We start from the raw sequence: 20,944 nt of genomic DNA, 5'->3' as shown, positions 1-20,944 counted from the left end.
CATTAAAATATGACTATTGCTGCATATGCGTATGAAACAAATGAAGCAAGAAGAGCACATGAACTAGTAAACGAAAACTCAACTTTAACCATTGAAGGCAATGATTTAGTCATTGACGATGGAAAAACTAAAAAAGTCATTGATTTCGATACTTTTAACACTTATGACCCATTCATTACAATAAGTAAAGTTCCTATCATAAATGATGGAACGGTGCAATATATAAATTCTACAGTAGATGCCTCATTAGTGAAAGTACTGAATGTTCTCATTGAATTGTTAAAGAGCTTTCGATTTGACGACAACATTAAATGCCTAAAGAATTTAGTCATGAATGAGAAACAAATTCTCGGCGTTGCTGGTAGCAGTAATGATGTACACCTTATGACATTAGAATATTATAACGAACATAAAGATGAACTGAAAGGAGAGAAGGGTGACACCGGACCACAAGGACCACAAGGAATACAAGGAATACAAGGAATACAAGGACCTCAAGGCGAAAACGGTTTGGATGGAAAGGATGGAAAGGATGGAAAAACTGCTAAATCATGGATATGGGACCTTATAAATACTGGTTTAACAGCTGCTTCATATGGAGTTCTTCAATACCAAATCGGAAAGATATGGGCAGTACTTGGTGAAGAAGCTTTAGATGACGTTAAAAATGCTTTGAACTTCATTTCAAATGGTTCGGATACTATTAAAACTTTATCTGGTTGGATGCAAGAAACAAGGAGTCAAATAGATACTGTAAGACGTATAGCAAACAATGCACGTACGGGATTGGATACTTTACGAGAAGCAAAAAATACACTAAAGGAAGCAAATGATATTCTTGGCTCAGTATCAGACATGCATGAAGATTGGCTTAAAGGTATTGACAAATCTTTAAAAAATCACAGTCAGTCTATTGCTGACTACAAGAAAAGTATAGATTTTTTACATAGTGCTATGGACGTACATGATGGAAGCATAAGGAACTTACTTAATGCTAACAATAACTTACCAGGAACTATTAAAGCATTTATAAAGTCCTTTGTAAAACCCAGTGCTCTAACATTTAGGTCTTTGAGAGCAAGAGCATTGAAGTCAAGAGATGCAGAAACTCCAGAAGAACCACCAAAACCAACAGCTAATGAAATATTGTTCGAATATTTTCCAAGGTACTCTGTTCTCATTGCATACATTCAAGAAATACTTAAGAAAGCAGACTTGACTTTAGGAGATGATGAAAGTTCTGTATATCTTTCGTTCCAGTTTCAAATAGCAGAACTTTTGAGACAGATATGCTTAATGTATGACAACATCTCTGATTTCACAAGATATGATGACGACCATGACCCCGAACACGGTGAAGAAGAAGTTTTACAAACATCCATTAAGACAGGAAAGGTTTTAACTCAAAGTCTCATTATTGACACCAAAGATGGCGAAGTGGACGTTCTTCAAGAGCTGAAGAAAAATACTTCTTCGGGAGGTGGTGGTAGGCATGAACTTGAAATAAATGAGATAGAAGAGAAATTAGCCGAAAAAGCAGATAAAAACCATGTTCATTATATAACTTCAGATGAACAGATTATAACGGACTACCATGGATATTTAACACAGGATGAAAAAGTGAAGACGGAAGATGTTAATGAAAGAAGATATAAATACATTCGTGCTAAAGGTTATGACATAAGCTGTACTGTACAGTATGATGTAGCTAAAGCACCAGAAGCATTTGGTTATACCGGTGAAATTTATGCCTCTACTTTCAATGTTAACGGTGTATTAGTTGAACCAAGATTTACATTGAGAGTTAAGGCAAAAATAACGTTTGAAGATGCTATTAAAAGTAAAGCTGACAAAGTTGAACTCGAAGCAATGAACAAAGTTTTGAAATCTCATAAACACAATATCTCCGATATAAATGAACTTCAAGCTACATTAAATAGTAAAGCTGACAAGAACCATACACATAAATCCTTCACTACTGTTAGAGCAGACGACATAATATTGAACTATGATTTGGGTTCAAGTGCACCTTTAGAGAATCCGAGTACAAGCGTAAAAGATACTCTTAACAATTTAGATAAGAGTTGTAGGAATATCGAAGATCATGCCAGAAACTTTGAAGCATATGAACTACCCGCAATGTTAGATAAAAAAGCAGACAAAACTTATGTGGATGCAGAACTAACAAAGAAATTTTCGAAACCAGATACAATGACATTTACAACAGAAATTATAAATGGTGAACCAGCAACTCCATTTGAATTTGTTAGAGGTCTTCAACCAGATACTTTTGAATTTTTCTTGGATAATTCTATTGAACTAACATTACATTATAAAAGTGGAACAAATGCAACATTTCATCCGGGAGATACATTCCAAATGGTATTTAATGACATAAGTTCTTTAGAATATGTTTATAGAGTTATGAGCATATATGATTTAATATATCCTATAGGAGCTGTTTATACGTCTATGAATCCAATAAATCCAAACACTTTATTTGGTGGTAGATGGTATGAAATAGTTGACAGTTTTCCATTCTACACTAATACGCAGTCAATGAAGATGGGAGGTTCAAAGAAAATAGGTATTGAAAACCTTCCTTCACATATGCATAGGTTCAGTGGAAGAACATCTGTGGAAGGAAACCATTCACATTCAATAACAAAAAGAGGTTATATAAATCTTGCAGCGGGTTCGGATAGACAGGGAATGAACAGATATGATATCTCAGATGACCCCAAAGATGTTAGCACAGGTATTTTCTGTGGAACTGCAGGAAATCATACACATGTTGTAGCTGGTATTACAGACCCAGCAGGTAATGGAAAAGATTATATGCCTCCTTATATAACAATGCACGCTTGGATACGAGTTGGTTAAAATCTTTAACTTTACATAAATGAGCTTGAAAGAAGTATTCGAACAACATCCATGGAGGTCATTTAAGAAGTTCAATGAAGCTGCAAAGAGTTGGGGATTTACTAACAGAGCTGAAGTGAAAAGGTTCTTTGACAAAAATGTTGTACATCAAACAAAAATAAACCCTTACGACTACTTTTTACCAATTTACTCCAACACTCCTGACGCATACCAATTTGACACTCTCATTCAAAGCAGAAAAGGAGGACATAAACCATTCCTCATCTTCATTAATGTTAACACTCGTAAAGCATATGCATATCCAATGAAAAATAAAGGAACTCGTGAAGTGTTAAGAGTTTTACAAAAGTTTGTAGCAGAACATAACCCAAGTACTTTAACATCAGACCAGGATTCAGCATATCTCAGTAATGAAATCACAGATTTTCTCATTAAGCATAACATAACTCACTACACTACTGAAGACCATAACCATAACATACTCGGCATCATAAACCGCTTCATAAGAACGCTCAGAGATTTAAATCAAGAGCGAGACTTTACCGAAGAAACAATGAAACACTTTCTCGAAGTATATAATTCCTCAACACATTCTACAACAGGACATACACCAAATTCAATGACACAACAACAAGAAGAAAAGTATATACAAAAGAAACGAAGTCAAACACAAAATATCAGAAATTCAACACAATTTACCCTCATTCCTGGTACAAAAGTTCGTGTAGTTCTTGACGACAAACCATTGACAAAGAAACGTTTAAGGTTAAGTCGAAATTATTATATCGTAGACTCTACGCAAGGTAATGGATATCTTATAAAAGCTGCTGACGACTCCATAGCGTTTTACCCTCGTCATAAATTAGTTGAAAGTAGTAATGGCAAACTTGCTGAAACCATTGACGAAGCAAAGCGAGGAGTGGTTATTGAAATACTTGGCTATAACACAAACGATGACACTTATAAAGTAAGATATGAAGGAGGTGTTGAAGATGTTATACCATCTAAGAACTTGAGAGAGTCAAAGCCAACACATCTGGGACCATTAGAGCGGGAGTACTGGAAAGACAAAAATATGCCAGAAAGAATAAGAAAATTCTTCTAAACTTTTTCATTAGATGTAAATCAGACATGAACGAGAACAGTCATGATATCATTAATGGTACCATTTATTTTAACATAAAGACGCAAAGCGGCGAGGACGAAGTCCATGACCAAAAATAATGTTTAGGGTAGATGGTTAGATCTACCCTCATTTCTACCCTCATTTTTTGTATTTGACGGGAATTAATTCTTGATTTCAGGGATTTTTTGACGAAGTACAAATCTTCACTTCGTCAAAAATAACAGTTATCTACCCTCATTTTTTGTATTTGACGGGAATTAATTCTTGATTTCAGGGATTTTTTGACGAAGTGCAAATCTTCACTTCGTCAAAAATAACAGTTATCTACCCTCATTTTTTGTATTTGACGGGAATTAATTCTTGATTTCAGGGATTTTTTGACGAAGTGCAAATCTTCACTTCGTCAAAAATAACAGTTATCTACCCTCATTTCTACCCTCATTTCTACCCTCATTTTTTGTATTTGACGGGAATTAATTCTTGATTTCAGGGATTTTTTGACGAAGTGCAAATCTTCACTTCGTCAAAAATAACAGTTATCTACCCTCATTTCTACCCTCAGCCGCTAAGCGGCGAGACCCAAAGGGTCTTGAATTTTCATGAATTTCCTTAAGATGAAAAAAATAAAGTTAGTTTTATTTTTATTTATTTTTTTATTTTGTATAAAAGATATGATTTCAACAATCGGCACAACAACAATTCAAACAACAGCACCAAATTCGTTAGTCATGAATCCAACATCTATGTTAGTAGAGATGAAAAGCTTTATTCCTTCTTCATATACTTTTGAAACAAAAATCCAGAAGATAAAGCAAGAACTTTTAACAAGTAATTTAGACTGTACCGCACAGGATGAAGAAAATGAAGAATATCTTTATGACATGCAGGACATTATTGACCATTTACCCAAATTGCCTGAAATCCAACAACAAAAGCTCACTATTCATGAATTCGATGAAATAGAAGTGAAACCAACTGACTCAGTAGAAATAAAGAAGTTCATACGTAAAGTAAATTATGAGTTTCTAGGATATCATTGCAACCATAAAGTTATGGACAAAGATTGCGACATGGTATATAAGAACATCTCTGACATATATAAATCCGAAGAATTTAAGACATACGACAACTTTGTTTCATTAGTTGCAGAATGTGTATGGCAGATAAGAGATAAAGATAGAAGAGGTCAGGTATGGAATGAACAGATAAAACCAACTGCTTTTGAGTTAAAGAAAACCATTGACGCCTTAGTTGTTCTAGCAGGTCAAATTTCAATGTATAACGCAAAAATGAATCCACAATGTTCTAAATGTAAAGCAGCAATGAGGAAATATAACTACTCCATCAAAGAGATAGAACGTATGAGAAACGACTATGCTGACTTAAAGAAAGAAGTAGAGAAACCAGCAGAAGATAAAATGGACATGTTAGCATTTCTGAACAAAAACTATCCAACTGCTGACGATTTCCTATTATCTGACGTCAAGAAGAAGTATAAAGAAACCTTCGGCATTGTTAAAACATTCGATGTACTAAAAGAAGAAATAGAAGCTACAAAACTGTTTAGAATCTCACGAATTCATAACGTATATCATGTAAAATGTTTATAAAATAACTGGGGTAGAAATGAGGTTAGATCTAACCATCTACCCTAAAATATATTTTTGCTGAATTCAACACAAAAATAATGAATTTCCTTAAGATAGAAAAAAATAAAGTTAGTTTTATTTTTTTCTAACTTTTTATCTTGTATGTAAGAACAGAAATGTCAGTCGAAGCAAAAACATTCACTAACAAATCTAATGGCGAAACATTCACAAAAGGCACTTATAACGGTATTGAAGTCTTACGTAGAGACAAGGATGGTTATATAAATGCAACAAAGATGGCAAGAGAAGCAGGAAAGTTAAACCATTTAAACAGATTTCTCAATAGTGCTAAAATGCAGGAAATTCTTGAGTTTTGGTTGAAAGAATACGGTGGAGCCAAAAGTGGCTCAACCTCAAAACAAGCATTTTATGAGCTTGCTAAGGGCGTTATAAATGAATTTAAAGGTATTTACATACATCCTGACCTCGTTCATTTTGTTGCTGAATGGTGCTCTGTAAAGTATGCATTTTATGTCAAAGATATTATGGACTCCATAGACAAGAAAGTTCATGAGAAGTTAGATGAAGAAGAACTCGAAGATACAGTGGAGAATGCTAAACCTTTGTTTGAAGAAGTTAGAAAAATGTGTGAAAAACAATTAGAACATGAACGTGAGATATGTTATGGTTATAGAGATTCTCAATACGAACTAGACCAATGGGAACAAGAAGATTTAAAGAGAGAATTTAGAGAATATGAACTCGCTAAGATAGCATTAGAAACTGCAGAAAAGAAGTTAAAGTTTGGGGTCGTTTTGTACAAAAATATTGTGAGTAAATGAACTCATTATTTTTGCTGAATTCAGCACAAAATTCTGAGTAAAATGACATATGGCACGTGTCAAACCGTTGAGTTTTCACAAATTTTAAAAATTGCTGCGGAAAGTTCGTCAAAAAAGTGAAGGTTCCCGAAGGTTTCAAACCGCCATACTTTACATGAAGATAGTTTACAATGTCAACTAAATATCATGTACGATAGAAACGGTTATGTAAAGTTTACATTTTGTAAAGTTTTGTCCTGATTCAAGACAAGTCTTGTATTTTTTCAGAACAAGTCTTGTATTTTTTCAAGACAAATCTTGTCCTGATTCAGAACAAGACTTGCACTTTTTAGTCAGTTTTTCTTGTAAAGTTCTCAAATTTGAGAACAATTGTCCTGATTCAAGACAAGTCTTGTATTTTTTCAGAACAAGTCTTGTATTTTTTCAAGACAAATCTTGTCCTGATTCAAGACAAGTCTTGCACTTTTTCAGGAAATCCTATCGTCCAACTTTACAAATGTCACTTTTCAACATGATTGCATTTTGGTCGAGGAACAACTTTCTCTCATTTTGTCGCTTTTTCTATCGTCGTGTTTGTCACTTTTCCCTCAGGGTGTGTGTCAGAAAATATCCAAAATCTTTATAGCCTCGTATCTCCTTCAATTCTTGACGGTTTGACATGTATGACACACCATTCAATTCAGAATTATGTGCTGAATCTTATGACCTTCATTTGTTCGTGACTTCTTTTCACATATGTAACCATGAATTTTTAACATTTCTTTATCACAGAAAAAATAAAGTTAGTTTTATTTTTATTTATTTTTTTATTTTGTATGTAAAGACAGTAATGTCAACATCAGAGAACACAACAACTGCTATCGTTCATGAAGCCATAAATGAAGAATACGAATACATACAATATAACAAACAACTTCGCCTCATTCGTTCGGTCAAAGATGACATGTACCAAATGCAAAGTATAATGAATGCTCTTCGTTCTACAAAGCAAGCATATCATTGGTTTGAAAACCAACAGACAAAAGAACTTTTAGAAGAATTTCCTCATATGATTGCTTCCCTCGGAAAACCGAGAGAAGAGATTCCGTACGAAAATCGCAAGAATTTGGCTCCTGGTTTGAAAGGTTATTATGTTCATAGACTTTTAGTAAACGCTGTAGCAATGTGGGCTTCACCTCGTTATGCTTGTTATATTTTCATGATGTTAGATGAACTATATAAAGCAGAACGTGGAGAGATGGAAAAGAAACTTCAAGCAAAAGATGAAGTCATTGAATCCAAAGACAAAAGCATACAGAAAAGAATACCACGTTCAATACCAAAAGGAAAGGAAAAAAGCTATAAGTATATGATTTACGCTGAAGAGATGGAAAATGAAGAAGACAGAGATATGGTTATGTTGCATTTAGTCAGAAGAAACAACAAAAGCTTTTATGACCTTGATAAGATTTACAAATCTGACAGAAACTGGTTCTATCGTGAAAACTTACCGATTTCAATGACACCGAATGAGCAAATAAAGGAAATTGTCAAAAATACTCTTCCTCAAACACACTATGACATCAAAGGTTGCACAATACTTACATTCAAAGAAGACTTAACATTACTGAAGGAAAAAATAACAGAATATTTCGATAACTTCAAAGAGGAAGAATGAAAACTTACCGATTTCAATGAAAAACATTAACTTTTTGACGAAGTGAAGATTTGCACTTTGTCAAAATTTAATGAAAACTTACCGATTTCAATGAAAAACATTAACTTTTTGACGAAGTGAAGATTTGCACTTTGTCAAAATTTAATGAAAACTTACCGATTTCAATGAAAAACATTAACTTTTTGACGAAGTGAAGATTTGCACTTTGTCAAAATTTAATGAAAAACATTAACGTAAACATTAACGATAAAATTTATTTCCTGTGTTGTTGTCAAAATGTCATGTTGTCATCATTTTTAAAAGAAGTTAATTAACCTGGTAGCATATGGTGACGTGGTGACACTTTCAGTTATTCAAAAATATATTTTTGCTTAAATAACTTCAGGGTCTATTTCTTCAACCATTTCACTTCCTTCGTCAATGTCAATAGAAGCTTCTTCAACCTTTGGTAAGAATTTCTGTATAACATCTTTGTTCGTTATTGTCTTCAGAGATGAAGGATAATATTTCACATTTGTTTCACCCTTCTTATATTCTTTCTGTTCGGAAAGATTTAAAGCAATACTGAAGAAGTCAATGTTAGAGTTCTTTATAACAGTATAATGAGTATCTTTGACATTCACGAAGAAACTCTTTTGTTTCAAAACTACTGCTAACTCTTGTGAAGTATAACGTTTGCGGTCAATGACGATAGCTAATGGTCTGACATACTGACCAAACTTAGATTCTTTCACAAACTTCTTGTTAAAGATAACATTAACATTTGAAGCATTATTGAACTCATTCTTGATGGCAGTAGCGAGAGCATTGTATGAAAAGAACTTGCAATCTTGCATGTGTTTCATTAAAATAAAAATATTAAATTATTTTGAAAAATAACTTAAAAAATCTAATCTAATTTTTTCAAAAAAATATTTTTTTTATTTCCTACTAAAGATGTATCGGAAGTTGTCTAAGTTAGAACACTCGGAAATAAAACAACTTCTTACAGAAGCTAATATAGATGTTGCAAAGCATTACGCAACAAACAAAAAAGCACTCGCTGACTTCATTAAAGACTATAATGGTGAAATAACTTATGATAGAATTCATGAGTTCATAAAGCCGCAACGCGGCGAGGACGAAGTCCATGCAAGAGCATTTCCTTTAAATGACGTTGCTATTGACTTATATCATAGACGTTCAGTACCTCATGAAGTAAGAAGAGAAATGTTTGACATAACAAATGCAAACGTTGGTGAAACAAGAAGAAGAGACGACACACTGAAACAACAGAGAAGAGAGATGTTTAAAAGTGCTATAGAACAAGTTCGTAAAGCTAACGATGTCATTCGTTCCATTGACGACAAACCAAAAGAAGGTGAGAGATGGTTAAAGAAAGATGAAGAGAATAGGAAGAGAAATGTGAAGTCAGGCAATAGACTCATTGACTTTAACATCGAAGCTTTAGATGAACCAAACAGAGACTACTTACACAAACATTTCGGTAAGGTTTTCATGAGACTCTTAGAGAAAATTAAAATAAACTCCAACAGAGATGGATGGTATGTTATAAACTTGGTGGAAAGTATGAATGTTCTACGTTAAACCTCAATAATATTGGAACATTACTACATCAGCTCTTGAAGGAGAACTTTATATCAGAGATAGAAGCAAATGCTGCAGGTATTGTTGAAATGCACTATGACTTCTTCTTGACAAACATAAAGAATCTTACTGAAATAAAGATGTATGATTTAACAGAATATGAAGGCTTAACGATGTCAGATGTAAAGAAAGGCAAACCAAAAAAGAGACCATATAGAGATGAAAGCACACTGACAAATGACCAGAAAGCCATTTTGGAAGCTCTTAAGCAAACAGGAAACCCAGCACTTATAGAAAGCTTTTGGAAAGATAATGGTGAAAAGAAGTTTTATAAGAAGAGAAGCGGTCAGTTCTGGAAGTATCTTTGCACATTACCTATAAATCTTGAACGCTATCAAATTTTCAATGAACTGAACAAAAGAACTGCAGCACTTATGACAGAGGACAATTGTTTCGTTTATGCTTGCATTCAGGCTGGAGTAGATGAAGAAACTATTGACCACATGAGAGAAGTCATTCGTGTTAGAGACTTTCCTCAAAGTAAAGTACAAGAAATTTCTGACGCAACAGGTATAGCATTTAATGTTACCATTGGTTATTTCAATGACTCTAGACATAATGAAATAAAGAGATACATACCAAAAGAATGTGAAACTGTTAGAACTATTGACTTACTTCTTGTTGAAGACCACTACATGCTAAACGAAAGATTACCAATGACAACATATTTCATTCGCAACTATATAGAAATCTTGAAGGAGTGTGGTGGAATGAACATTGAGAAACAGATGAAGATTTATACAAAGAGAGAGAACAAATATGTAGTTCGTTATGATAGAACAACACCGTTATGGGATGTTATGAAAACATTGTGGGAGTGCAAATATTTCGAACCTATTTCTTATGGAGAACTTTTCACATATACGACTGACTTATATAAACAGAACCTTGCACCATTTAAAGATTTGACATATGCTCCAAAGTATTGTGTACAACTGAAGAAGAAAGCAGAGTCAAAAGAAGTAAATAAAGCTAAATGTAAGTTCATTCCTGAGCACGTTTTCTTTGCTGACTTTGAGTGTAGCACAGACGGCTTTCATAAAGCTTTTAACATCTGTTACGACAGTGAAGATGGTTCAGTGAGTGAAAGCATTTGGGGTCAGAACTGTGCAACAGAATTTTTGGAACGACTTCCTGACAAGAGTTTAATATATTTCCATAACCTCAGCTATGATATAAACTTCATCTTAAGACACATGACAGAAGTGAAAGGAACTCCCATCATTAAAGGTTCACGAACAATGCAAATAACTGGTTTATATAAGGAAGGACAATTATTATAAAAGACTTACAGTGTTATAAATAAGAAGCTTAAACTATTTCCTGCTATGTTTAACTTACAAACAGGACCGAAAGAAGTATTTCCATATACTACTACAGCAGTGTTTTGTTAGCAAATGACAACAGAACTGGTGTCATTTCTGAAGCATGTAAGTTTATCCGGGTGCAGATACATTCATGAAAAACATAGATTCCATCAAAGGTTGCAGAATAGATGAGAACCACTTCGACTTAGAAAGTATAGCACATTTTATTGCAAACAAGATGTAAGAATTTTAAGAGAAGGTTTTGTTAAGTTCCGCAATGACATATTGAAGAATTTGATTTAAACGTTTATGACTACGTTAGTATTTTTGTTCAATTGCTAACAAATTGTTTTGAGACAGAGTGTACTTCCCGAATGGAAATTTATATGACCTCTCAAATAAACCAAGAGAATTTATTTCGAGATGCATTTCAAGGTGGAAGATGTATGTTTGTCAGATAAATTAAACAAAAGAGTAAGAGAAACTCATTGCTGATTTCGACGCTGTTTAATTATATCCATCAGCTATAGCAAGACTTTATACTTTAGAAGGTATTCCAAAGGTTATGAAGAAAGAAATGTTAAGCCAGAGTATTCTTCTATGAGACATTTATTCGATGACGACCAAAAGGAACCCATTGGTGAAAAGTTTATGTCTGGCTTCTTTGTTCTCATTAAGATAACAGAGATTGGAATACATAGACACTTTCCTTTAATAGTTTGTGACCCTGAACTAAATCCAGAACTTAACGTTCCCAGAAGTTCAAACACTTGCTGTTTAATGTATTTGACCATATAACATTACAAGACCTCATAAAATATCAAGGTGTCAAATTGTGAAGTGTTGCAAGGATACTATTACGATGGAAACAGAGATATTAGAATAAGAGATGAAGTAAAGAAGTTGTTTGAGTTAAGGTTAAAGTATAAGAAAGAAGGAAATCCTTTGCAAGAAAATATATAAAGCTCATTCTGAACAGTATTTATGGCAAAACTATTCTATCTCCTATTGAGTCAAAAATAACCATAGTAAATGACAAAGATGCTATAAGATATGCATCAGAAACTACAACCATATAGTGAAGTTCGAAGGTTTGGATGGTTCAGATAAAACTATTTCAAGCTAACGAAAAGCATTTGCAGACACTTTAACTTCTGTCCACTTGGTGTTAACATTCTGTCTATGTCGAAGAGAATAATGTGTGAAGTATTCTGTACTGCTGAAGACATGGGACTTCAAATATTTTACCAGGACTGTGATAGCATGCATATTTTCAATGAAGACATACCAAAGCTTGCAGCAGAGTTTAAGAAGAGATACGGTCGCGAACTTATAGGAAAGAACCTTGGTCAATTTCATTCTGACTTCGCAGAAATAACACCTGGAAAACAAAGTTTAGCATACAAGTCAATATTTTGTGGAAAGAAGACTTACATAGACTTACTCACTAACGATTTAAATGAAGTTGCATTCCATGCACGTTGTAAAGGTGTCAAACAAGACGTCCTTGCTTTAACAGCTAATGAAATGTTTCCTGAAGCTATACAATGCTATTACAATGAAGATAAGAACATTCACATACCTGTTGGAACATATGACAAAGACTCTGAGTTCAGTTTAATGAAACTTTACAAAGCACTTTATGACGGTCAAGAGATTGGATTTGACTTATGTAAGTCATGTCAACCTTGCTTTGCTGAAAAGTTTAACTTCTCAATAACGACTAAAACAAGCTTTATTCGTAAGTTGAAGTTCTGAGGTCATTTATTTTTGTCAGCAATGAGGTCATTCGTGATAAAAATAAAACTAGCGTAGATTTTACAATACAGCAATTGTAGAGTTTAAGAGTATAGATCCAAGGTGATGTGATTTTTGCATCCCTGGGATGGACGATACACCCAAAGTGTCACCTTTTTTGGGATAACATGAATTTTAAATATCATGAGAGTTCTGCAAACCATATGCACAATATCTATTCAGCCTGACTTCTTGTATATATGAGTTAGACTTCTTAAATATTGTGCTTGGGGCGATATAAGTATTTCCGAGATTACCATCGTGCTCTATAGTATGCTACTTCTCCCTGGTTCTAGCTCAGTTCCAAGGATATTGGCGTTCAAGGATTTGGCAAGGTCCTTCCGAAGTCTCTCATTCGATGAGAGATTTCGGAAGAATCTTGCCTTAAAGTACTCCAACTCTTGTTCTTTTGTTCCTAAATAGTGAGAAAAGTTATTTGACTACTTAAGGTAGAGATTATCCGAGGTCCTCATTTGATGAGAGGCCTCGATAATCTCTGCTTTAAAATTGTACACTTGTAGTCCATGAGAGTGTAAGTATACATTGATAGGACAGCTTTCTTCTGAAGTCTTAGATTTGATGAGAACCTCAGAAGAAAACTGTCATATTTTATAGTAAAAGGAGTTTCAGGAGCTCCAAAGCTCCCTTTCGTAAGGATTAGGAGCTTTGGAGCTCCTGGTTCGTAGATGTGTTTCGCATCTTTCATCAGCAAAGGACATTTACCATCTGGGACTCTGTTGATGGAGACTCAGGAGCTCCAAAGCTCCCTTTAGTAAGGATTAGAAGCTTTGAAGCTCCTGGTTCGTAGACGTGTTTCGCATCTTTCATCAGAAGAGGCCCAAATGGTAAATAGCCTCTGCTGATGAGCTTCAGGAGCTCCAAGACTCCCTCTCGTAACGATTAGGAGCTTTGTAGCTCCTGAAGGTAAGGTAGGATTGCTCTGATCTCTAATCAGTAGATGCCATGCCTCATTATGAACTCTACTGACAAGAGATCAAGAGCTCCAAGGACTCCTTTTTTAGTTAGTGGCGTTCTCACCATTTAGTAGGATTGCTGATCCTACTAATGAAGTGATCACTTAGTATACGTTTTGAATAAATTGAATTTTTTTTAGAATTTAGTATTTTTTATAGACATCACATGTATATTATAAATACATAAATATATTCTTTAATTCAAAAAATTCAATTCGGTTTTGGGATGGGCATCCCAGCCCCAAGTATTCAATTTTATTCAATTTTTAAAGAATTTTGGGTTGGGATGCCCAGACCAAAACAAGCTTTATATTTTGATGTGTAGATACGTATGTGTGCATCATTGTTGTGTTATATATTATGTTTTTAATGAAAAAAAATCTGATTCAAAAAAAATTATCACTAATTAGTTGATAATATAAAGAAAAAATAGATAAATTGTATGTTTTGAGAGTATTTATCCACATTCACTCATATGAATTTCATTAAATAGTGTCTTTTTACTCCCAAATTTATTTTGAATTATTGAAATCAAAGAAAAAAAATCAGAAAAATTTCTCGAAATTTTTATTTTCAAAAAAAATTTGGATTTTATATTGAAAACTGACACTGGGAGGACGATAGGGCTGGGATTGGAGATACCCCGCTCACTTGGGAAAAATACGGATCTATATTTAAGAGTTGTGCTTCAATGTAGAGACAGTCCTTATGGTCTGGAGGTAAGAACACTGGGCAGTTATGGTCATGAGTGGAGAACATGTCTATCCAAAACTCACGATTGAAGCCAGTTAATTTATAGTATTTAGGGTTAGGAAGTGGTGAAGTTCTTGTATGACCAATGAACTCATTTTCAACTCCCTTACTTAAGTTTGAATATAATATAGCTTGCTTTCTATCCCAAATGCCAGGTGTTACAATCTTTGAAAATTCATTTTTCCTCGGAAGCATTGCATTATAATTGAAAACATTTTTGAAATCATCATTGGGTTCAGAGATTTGAAATCTTATACGTAATGGATTTTCTTTTTTTTTAGCTACTTCATTGAATGGTGAATATATAACAAACTGACAGTCATGAGTTCCATCTTCATTTTCATTAAATTCATAATGAAAGTCTATAAGTTGTGGCTGACTACCTTCTTCTTTCAGTTGTGCAAGAAACTCACGTATAGGCTGTAAAGTTTGTACTTCAATGTTAAACTTTTTCTCGAACATTTCATTAAATGAAATCATACATTGCAACAATGTTGTATCGTCTTTAAAGTATTTGTATATGTGAATGTTTTGGGCACTTAAAGACTGTTCGTCATTTTCTATCTCGACTTGAAGTATAAAGTCAACCTTTCTGAAAGCACGTGTTATATACATAGATGTTATGCCAATGTACTTCTCTTCATTTATGTTCACAATCCAGTCTGTTGGAAACTTAAACGTTACTCTGTTCCCCTTTATTTTGACGTCAGGGTTTTCACTACTGAACGCAACAGTTAAAGGTATTTGTCTATACATTTAATTCGATAAAAATAAACCATTTACTCTTTCTTTGCTTCAGCTTCTTTAGCTTTTGCTTCAGCTTCTTCTCTAGCTTTTTTCGCCAGTAGTCTTGGGTTCTTTTGTCTTCCAGCAGCTAATGCAGCAAGTTGTTTTTCACTAAGTTTTCTCTTTGGTCTCTCTGGCTTTTGTTCTTGTTTTTGTTCCTTCAGTTCGGATAAAATTTGCTCGCGAATTTCTTTCTTCAATGCTTCAACATCTATAACCCCTTGGTCTTGTCCGTAGGGCTTGTCTGAGTCATTTGACTGCAGATAAAAAACAAATTAAAACTTTAACCGATGTAAAATGAGCTTGTCAAAATCAGAGCGAGAGTCTATTATATTAAATGACGCCAGAGGAATACAACATCCTTTCTATTACGTAAGTCAGAGTAAAGATGGTAAAATATACGTAAGAAAAAGAAAGGTTCCATTAGCGAATGCAGAAAGCGACAACATTAAGGTGTATGGCAAGGGTGAAGTCCACGAAGCCCATGTTAAGCCTTCTATTCAAACTGAAAAGTCAATAGAACAAGAAGAAAAGAAGCCAGATGTACTTTCAATAACGAACCAAGAGCTTATTGCAAAGTTCGTGAATTTCATTGAAAAACAAAACGAGTCAAAGAACCCTGACCCACCAGTGAAAGAAGTTGAGACAAAAGAGAATGTACAGTTCATTGAAAATGTCAAGAAACAACTTCCACCACGAATGCCAAGAAGAAGAGTGAGAATAATGAAGTAAATAGATATTTTTATCCGAAGTAAATACATGCAGAACGAACAGTTAAACGAATTTACTCCAGCAGAGCATATTCATCAGATTCGCTCATATTTCGATATCATAGACAATGCAGTTCAAATTGGTGACACTAATAGAAAATATTCTGACGCAAAGATTCCATCACAACCTGGAACTGCTAAAGATAACACATGGGTAACATTCAATCTCTCACCTCCTGGTGAAAATATGTTGGACCTTTACAATACATTCATTACGTATAAAATGGAAGGTCAATTTATTGTAGATAAAGAAATTGGTTCAGGTTCCGATAAAACAAACCCACCAGGATTTTGGATTGTTTTCGATGACGCTTTCTATGCAGTTGCTGGATATCAAATCCTTGCAAATGGTCGTATCGTATATTCTCAAGACAACGCAAGAGAAGAAGCATATATAACTTCAAACTCACAAACTACCGAACAAATAAAGAAAGTAGATGTTTTCTCAAAGACTCGACATGAAGATGTATGGAGTCATTCGGGAACATGCAGAACAGGACAAATTGTTAGTGGTCCAATTACAGCAGGAAAATCATTTGATTTTAAGCTTCGTTTAAGAATTCCTGTTAGAAGATTCCTTCCATTAGAAGCTATTCGATTTATTCCAGCTTTTGCAGGAAACATTCAGCTTAAAGTAAAGTTCAGTAGCGACGCCTTACAATGCACATCTATATCTGTAAATGATATCATTGCTTTCAATCCAACTCTTAAAGTTGCATTTGCTTCAGATTCAAATCCACCGACAAATAAATTTGTTCCATGGAATGAACCATTCACTATGATAACGAAGGCAATAGAAGCTAGTGGAACAGTTACTATTACAACTGTAACCCAGCAACTATTTCGAACAAAGATGGATTTTAATGAATGTTTCATTCATCCAAAGTCATTCTCTTTAGACCCTAACATTTATACAGAACTTGTAGAACATTATACAAACGAGGCTTTATGTTTTCCTGTTAAAGTTATGGATTGGATTCCTATGGACGGTTCATTCTCAAAGAATACAGATAGTTCAAGTGCAACATTTACAGCAGCTTATACGCCTATTAATGTTAAAAGTATTTGGGCACTATTTAGAAAGAAAGACAACTATTATGTTAATTTTGAGAACCCTAAGTTTAAATATCTTCAGCTTTCCATGGGAGCTTATGGAAATATGCCTGCAGAACCTGAAAAATCATATGGACCTGTATTTTATGAAATGGTTGCGAACGCTTGCAATACAAACAATGATATGATTGGATTTAATGAAGATGTTATGAGGTCATTGGTGGATGATGGTAGTGTGGAACATAAATGGGATAGCTATGACAACACATTTCTTATGTGGTTTTCCAACTGAAGTGGACTTTTGCTTCCAGCAAGGTCAAACATCTACTGCTCCAATAACATACAAATTGTCTGTTAAAGGACCTATTGAACTAGCAACTGAAAACGTACCAAAGCCACTTATTGGATTTATGAGGGATTGTTGCTTTGCAATACAAGTAAGACAGTCAGGCATACCAATAATAAGACTTGACGACTATAACTTAGCAACTGACGACAGTGAGGAATAAAGGATGAACGTTTATTTTTAAAGCTTATAAATGAGTTCTTCATCAAGCTCTCGTGAACCTTCACCATCTATGAAACAAACTTTACCAAACGATTATGGAGCACCTATTGAATATTTCTTACGAGCTGCACAATGGCAAAGAGCAGTCTCACCAAGGTTAGGTGTTCCACCAGCTCCTGTCAAAAATAGCATTTGGTCAAGTCCTTATATAAAATATGGTCTCCCACTAGGTTTGCTAGCTACAGCAGGAGCAGTAATGATGTTGAAAAGAAACAAAGCAAATGTTGTAAATAATACTGAAGTAGCTGAAGTTAAACAAACTTCAACACCTTCACAAGCAAAACCTTCAATGACTCCTGAACCTATGGAAGTACAAACTCCTGTTCAAAAGTCAACTCCTAAACCGACTCCAACATTTAAACCAGAACCTACTCCTCAAATAAATCGTAAAACTCCTGCGTTTCCTTACTGAAAAATAACGTTATTTTTATTTAATATTAAAATTTTTATTTGATTGAAATGACAAATAAAGTCACTGAAGCAATGAAACAAAAGTTTTTGGTAGAATACATTAAATCAGGAACTATTCCAGAAGGTTTTTACATTCATACTATGAAGGATGGTAGAGTTCAGTTTAGAAAGATAAAGCAACCATTAGATAAAGAAGGAATTTTGAGAAAGATTAAACTTCATGAGGACAACATTGCTGAACTTAAGAAGAAGCTAGAAGAGTTGGAGAAAGCAGACGACAGTGAGGAATAAAGCAATGAATTCAACAGGTTAGAAATGAGGGTAGAAATGAGGTTAGATCTACCCTTCTACCCTAAATTTATTTTTGTGCTATGTTTTCATACGTGTGAGGGTGGTGATATCATTAATTTTTAAGTTTATTTTTATATAAATGACGAAAACTATTGAGATAACAAACTACAACGGTCATGAGTTCAAGAATTTGTTCTTCGTTCCTCGTGAAAATACATTCTATCAGATACGAGGGAGAAAGGGTAAAGTTAGTTTGAGCGTTTATGAAGGAATGAAGAATGGAAAGTTTATACAAGCATACGATACAAACGGTAAACGTGTTTCATTACATTTGTCAAAACTTACTAACATTTATTTTGACAGTGACTTTGACCTATATGAAGAAGAAAGTGAGTCAGAAGATTATGAGCTGTTATGTGAAGCACAGCAATGGGAGGAGTTGCAATACTTTTGTAAGTGAGAACGTTTATTTTTTACATTAGTGAAGTCGTTTGTGAAAACGTTAGTGAAGTGAAGTGGTTGGCGGCTTTGTAAATATTTAATGTTAAGTTAGTGTTGTCGTTTGTGTTGTAAAATATACGTTACTGGTTTTGTAAATATTTAAGGTTAAGTGGTGTACGGAGGCGCGCAGTGCCACAGTACACGACTTAGCCATACTAACTTTTATTCCTTACTGCATCTGGACCGATAACGGCGGTGAAAACCGCGGTGAATTCGGCCAGGTTATGCAGGAAAACGGAATAGTTTGGAAGCACACCTTGCCGTATATGCCAAGACAGAACGGCAAGGTGGAGCGCCTGTGGCCAAGCTTAGAAAAGTTTTTGCCAGACGAGTTGGATGATATTCAACAAATCAAGGACTCAGTTCAGCAGTTCATTGAAAAATACAACAATACACCACATTTATCTCTCGATATTAATCCAAAAACGAATAGTAATTACACTCCTAACGAATTATTCGAAGTTTCAAAATTTTGGTACGAGCCAGAAATGCAAAAATGGGAGTTATATATCAAAGACGAATGGGTCTTAGCAAAATTTGAATAATTACATCATTTTAAATGACTACTAAACAATTTTATTTATGATCAAATTTTATATATTTTTTTGGATCAAATCCATTTTAATAGAATTTATATACTATTCATCTATTAGTAAACACTACCGTATATTATTTTTTAAGCTATCTTATTTTTTGAACTTTTATTCAAATCTTTGGTCGCAAGAAGAATTGCATGATAAATAAAAACATTTAATCAAAGTCAATTTTATTTTTCATATTCAAATGGACTGAGTGTTAACATTTAACATTTTTTGCTAATTGTCGTCAAAAATTAGGCGTAAAGCAAAAATTGATATTTCATATGGTTTTATGATAGATAAGCATTATATTCCCACTCATTATATTCGTAAATTTTGAGGTTTATCCTTCGCTTTTAAGATCATTGAATTTGATTTTTATATAAAATAGTTATATATTAGAAAATAATATTGTTGTAAACAGAAATTCATCAAAAGTGACACCTCAGAAAAGCTAAAATATTGAATTTTTGGAACTTTTGATAGAGCACGTTTTTAAATATTAATTAAAGTAAATGTATATTTTGTAAAGATTCTTTTTAATAAAAAAATAAAATTTTGAAGAAGAACACAAAATCTTCTGAAAAATAATATCACATAAACTCATATTATTTGCACTAATCTACTAATATTATATGTGCGAAAATAAGATAAGTTATTAGATAATAATAAACATTACAGGCGAAAAAATCTTTTTTTTCAGCCTGAAGACGCCTTGGATTTATTAATAAATCGATTTTATATATTTTTGCTGTATTTGGAAGATAATCTGTTTCATACTCCATATAATTTTAATTGTTTGCAAAATCTTATTATCAATACAAGAATTATAATAATTTTTTTTCTTGTCGAAATTCTATTCAATGCTTCATAAATGGCCGAACATCTTTGTGCTTTTAAAAATTGAATATAGTATCAATTTTATAAAATAAATAAAATTTTTGAAATCAACAATTATCACTTCATTAATGTCCAATCGGCAAAGAACAACATCCAGTACTCGAAGTTCGCAAGCATCAGGAACTCGAAACTCGCAAACACCAAGAAGTTCTCAAGCATCTGTACAAAACCCTGCTCCAACACAAACTTCTACAGCAACTATGCGCCGTTCAAGATCAGAAAGGGAACCAGCTGCACCAGTATAAAACCCTCCTCCAACACAAACTTCTACAGCAACTGTGCGCCATTTACGATCAGAAAGGGAACCTGCTGCAACAGAACAAATTCCTCCTCCAGCACAAGAAAACGTGACAGTGGTTAATCCCATTAAAATTGCGACTTCATCTGAAATTTCAGAAAATGAAATCGATCCAACAGATCCAATTTCATTTTTTACCCAAAGAGAAGCAGAATATATGGAATCATTTGTTGATGTTCCTGTAAATGATGTACCAGAGCCAAAGATCAAAGA

The 20,944-nt window shown here is 33.8% G+C and overlaps 12 protein-coding genes and 2 pseudogenes across 14 annotated transcripts, besides 5 other annotated features; 12 read left to right on the top strand and 2 right to left on the bottom strand.

Annotated features, from left to right (window-relative positions):
- Positions 1-19,051: part of a mobile genetic element that runs on past the window's edge.
- On the top strand, positions 10-1,859 carry TVAGG3_0079530 (organellar and viral DNA polymerase type B; the record flags this gene model as incomplete). The annotated part of the gene is made up of 1 exon (XM_051221984.1): positions 10-1,859. A coding segment is annotated over one exon (1,850 nt), but the record flags the coding sequence as incomplete, so codon positions are not given.
- TVAGG3_0079520 (integrase core domain containing protein family) lies at positions 2,903-3,850 on the top strand (the record flags this gene model as incomplete). The annotated part of the gene is made up of 1 exon (XM_051221983.1): positions 2,903-3,850. A coding segment is annotated over one exon (948 nt), but the record flags the coding sequence as incomplete, so codon positions are not given.
- On the top strand, positions 4,813-5,619 carry TVAGG3_0079510 (organellar and viral DNA polymerase type B; the record flags this gene model as incomplete). The annotated part of the gene is made up of 1 exon (XM_051221982.1): positions 4,813-5,619. A coding segment is annotated over one exon (807 nt), but the record flags the coding sequence as incomplete, so codon positions are not given.
- TVAGG3_0079500 (uncharacterized protein) lies at positions 5,775-6,432 on the top strand (the record flags this gene model as incomplete). Its single annotated transcript, XM_051221981.1, has 1 exon — positions 5,775-6,432. A coding segment is annotated over one exon (658 nt), but the record flags the coding sequence as incomplete, so codon positions are not given.
- On the top strand, positions 7,678-8,097 carry TVAGG3_0079490 (uncharacterized protein; the record flags this gene model as incomplete). Its single annotated transcript, XM_051221980.1, has 1 exon — positions 7,678-8,097. One exon carries the CDS (start codon positions 7,678-7,680, stop codon positions 8,095-8,097), a length of 420 nt encoding a protein of 139 aa, XP_051106966.1.
- Positions 9,034-9,795, top strand: TVAGG3_0079480 (annotated as a pseudogene). The gene has a single exon. A coding segment is annotated over exon 1 (762 nt).
- On the top strand, positions 12,234-12,809 carry TVAGG3_0079470 (organellar and viral DNA polymerase type B; the record flags this gene model as incomplete). The annotated part of the gene is made up of 1 exon (XM_001292170.1): positions 12,234-12,809. One exon carries the CDS (start codon positions 12,234-12,236, stop codon positions 12,807-12,809), a length of 576 nt encoding a protein of 191 aa, XP_001292171.1.
- Positions 12,900-14,495: a mobile genetic element.
- TVAGG3_0079450 (uncharacterized protein) lies at positions 15,355-15,519 on the bottom strand (the record flags this gene model as incomplete). Its single annotated transcript, XM_051221979.1, has 1 exon — positions 15,355-15,519. A coding segment is annotated over one exon (165 nt), but the record flags the coding sequence as incomplete, so codon positions are not given.
- On the top strand, positions 16,121-17,693 carry TVAGG3_0079440 (annotated as a pseudogene). Its single transcript has one exon. A coding segment is annotated over exon 1 (1,573 nt).
- On the top strand, positions 17,724-18,164 carry TVAGG3_0079430 (uncharacterized protein; the record flags this gene model as incomplete). The annotated part of the gene is made up of 1 exon (XM_051221978.1): positions 17,724-18,164. The coding sequence occupies one exon, from the start codon at positions 17,724-17,726 to the stop codon at positions 18,162-18,164; it is 441 nt and encodes a 146-aa protein (XP_051106964.1).
- On the top strand, positions 18,212-18,454 carry TVAGG3_0079420 (uncharacterized protein; the record flags this gene model as incomplete). Its single annotated transcript, XM_051221977.1, has 1 exon — positions 18,212-18,454. One exon carries the CDS (start codon positions 18,212-18,214, stop codon positions 18,452-18,454), a length of 243 nt encoding a protein of 80 aa, XP_051106963.1.
- TVAGG3_0079410 (uncharacterized protein) lies at positions 18,594-18,914 on the top strand (the record flags this gene model as incomplete). Its single annotated transcript, XM_001328898.1, has 1 exon — positions 18,594-18,914. The coding sequence occupies one exon, from the start codon at positions 18,594-18,596 to the stop codon at positions 18,912-18,914; it is 321 nt and encodes a 106-aa protein (XP_001328933.1).
- Positions 18,915-19,051: a terminal%2Cinverted (terminal inverted repeat of Maverick-1B transposon ID:TVAGG3_0079400).
- A 170-nt stretch (positions 19,052-19,221) lies between these two features.
- TVAGG3_0079390 (uncharacterized protein) lies at positions 19,222-19,500 on the top strand (the record flags this gene model as incomplete). Its single annotated transcript, XM_051221976.1, has 1 exon — positions 19,222-19,500. One exon carries the CDS (start codon positions 19,222-19,224, stop codon positions 19,498-19,500), a length of 279 nt encoding a protein of 92 aa, XP_051106962.1.
- Positions 19,501-19,945: 445 nt separating this feature from the next.
- Positions 19,946-19,983: a mobile genetic element.
- Positions 19,946-19,983: a terminal%2Cinverted (terminal inverted repeat of Banshee-A3 transposon ID:TVAGG3_0079380).
- A 601-nt stretch (positions 19,984-20,584) lies between these two features.
- Positions 20,585-20,800, bottom strand: TVAGG3_0079370 (uncharacterized protein; the record flags this gene model as incomplete). The annotated part of the gene is made up of 1 exon (XM_051221975.1): positions 20,585-20,800. The coding sequence occupies one exon, from the start codon at positions 20,798-20,800 to the stop codon at positions 20,585-20,587; it is 216 nt and encodes a 71-aa protein (XP_051106961.1).
- Positions 20,801-20,944: the final 144 nt, after the last annotated feature.

The sequence above is a fragment of the Trichomonas vaginalis genome, chromosome IV (genome assembly GCF_026262505.1).
Source record: "Trichomonas vaginalis G3 chromosome IV, whole genome shotgun sequence".
Classification (NCBI taxonomy): Eukaryota; Parabasalia; order Trichomonadida; family Trichomonadidae; genus Trichomonas; species Trichomonas vaginalis.
This window is presented reverse-complemented; position numbering and strand designations above follow the sequence as displayed.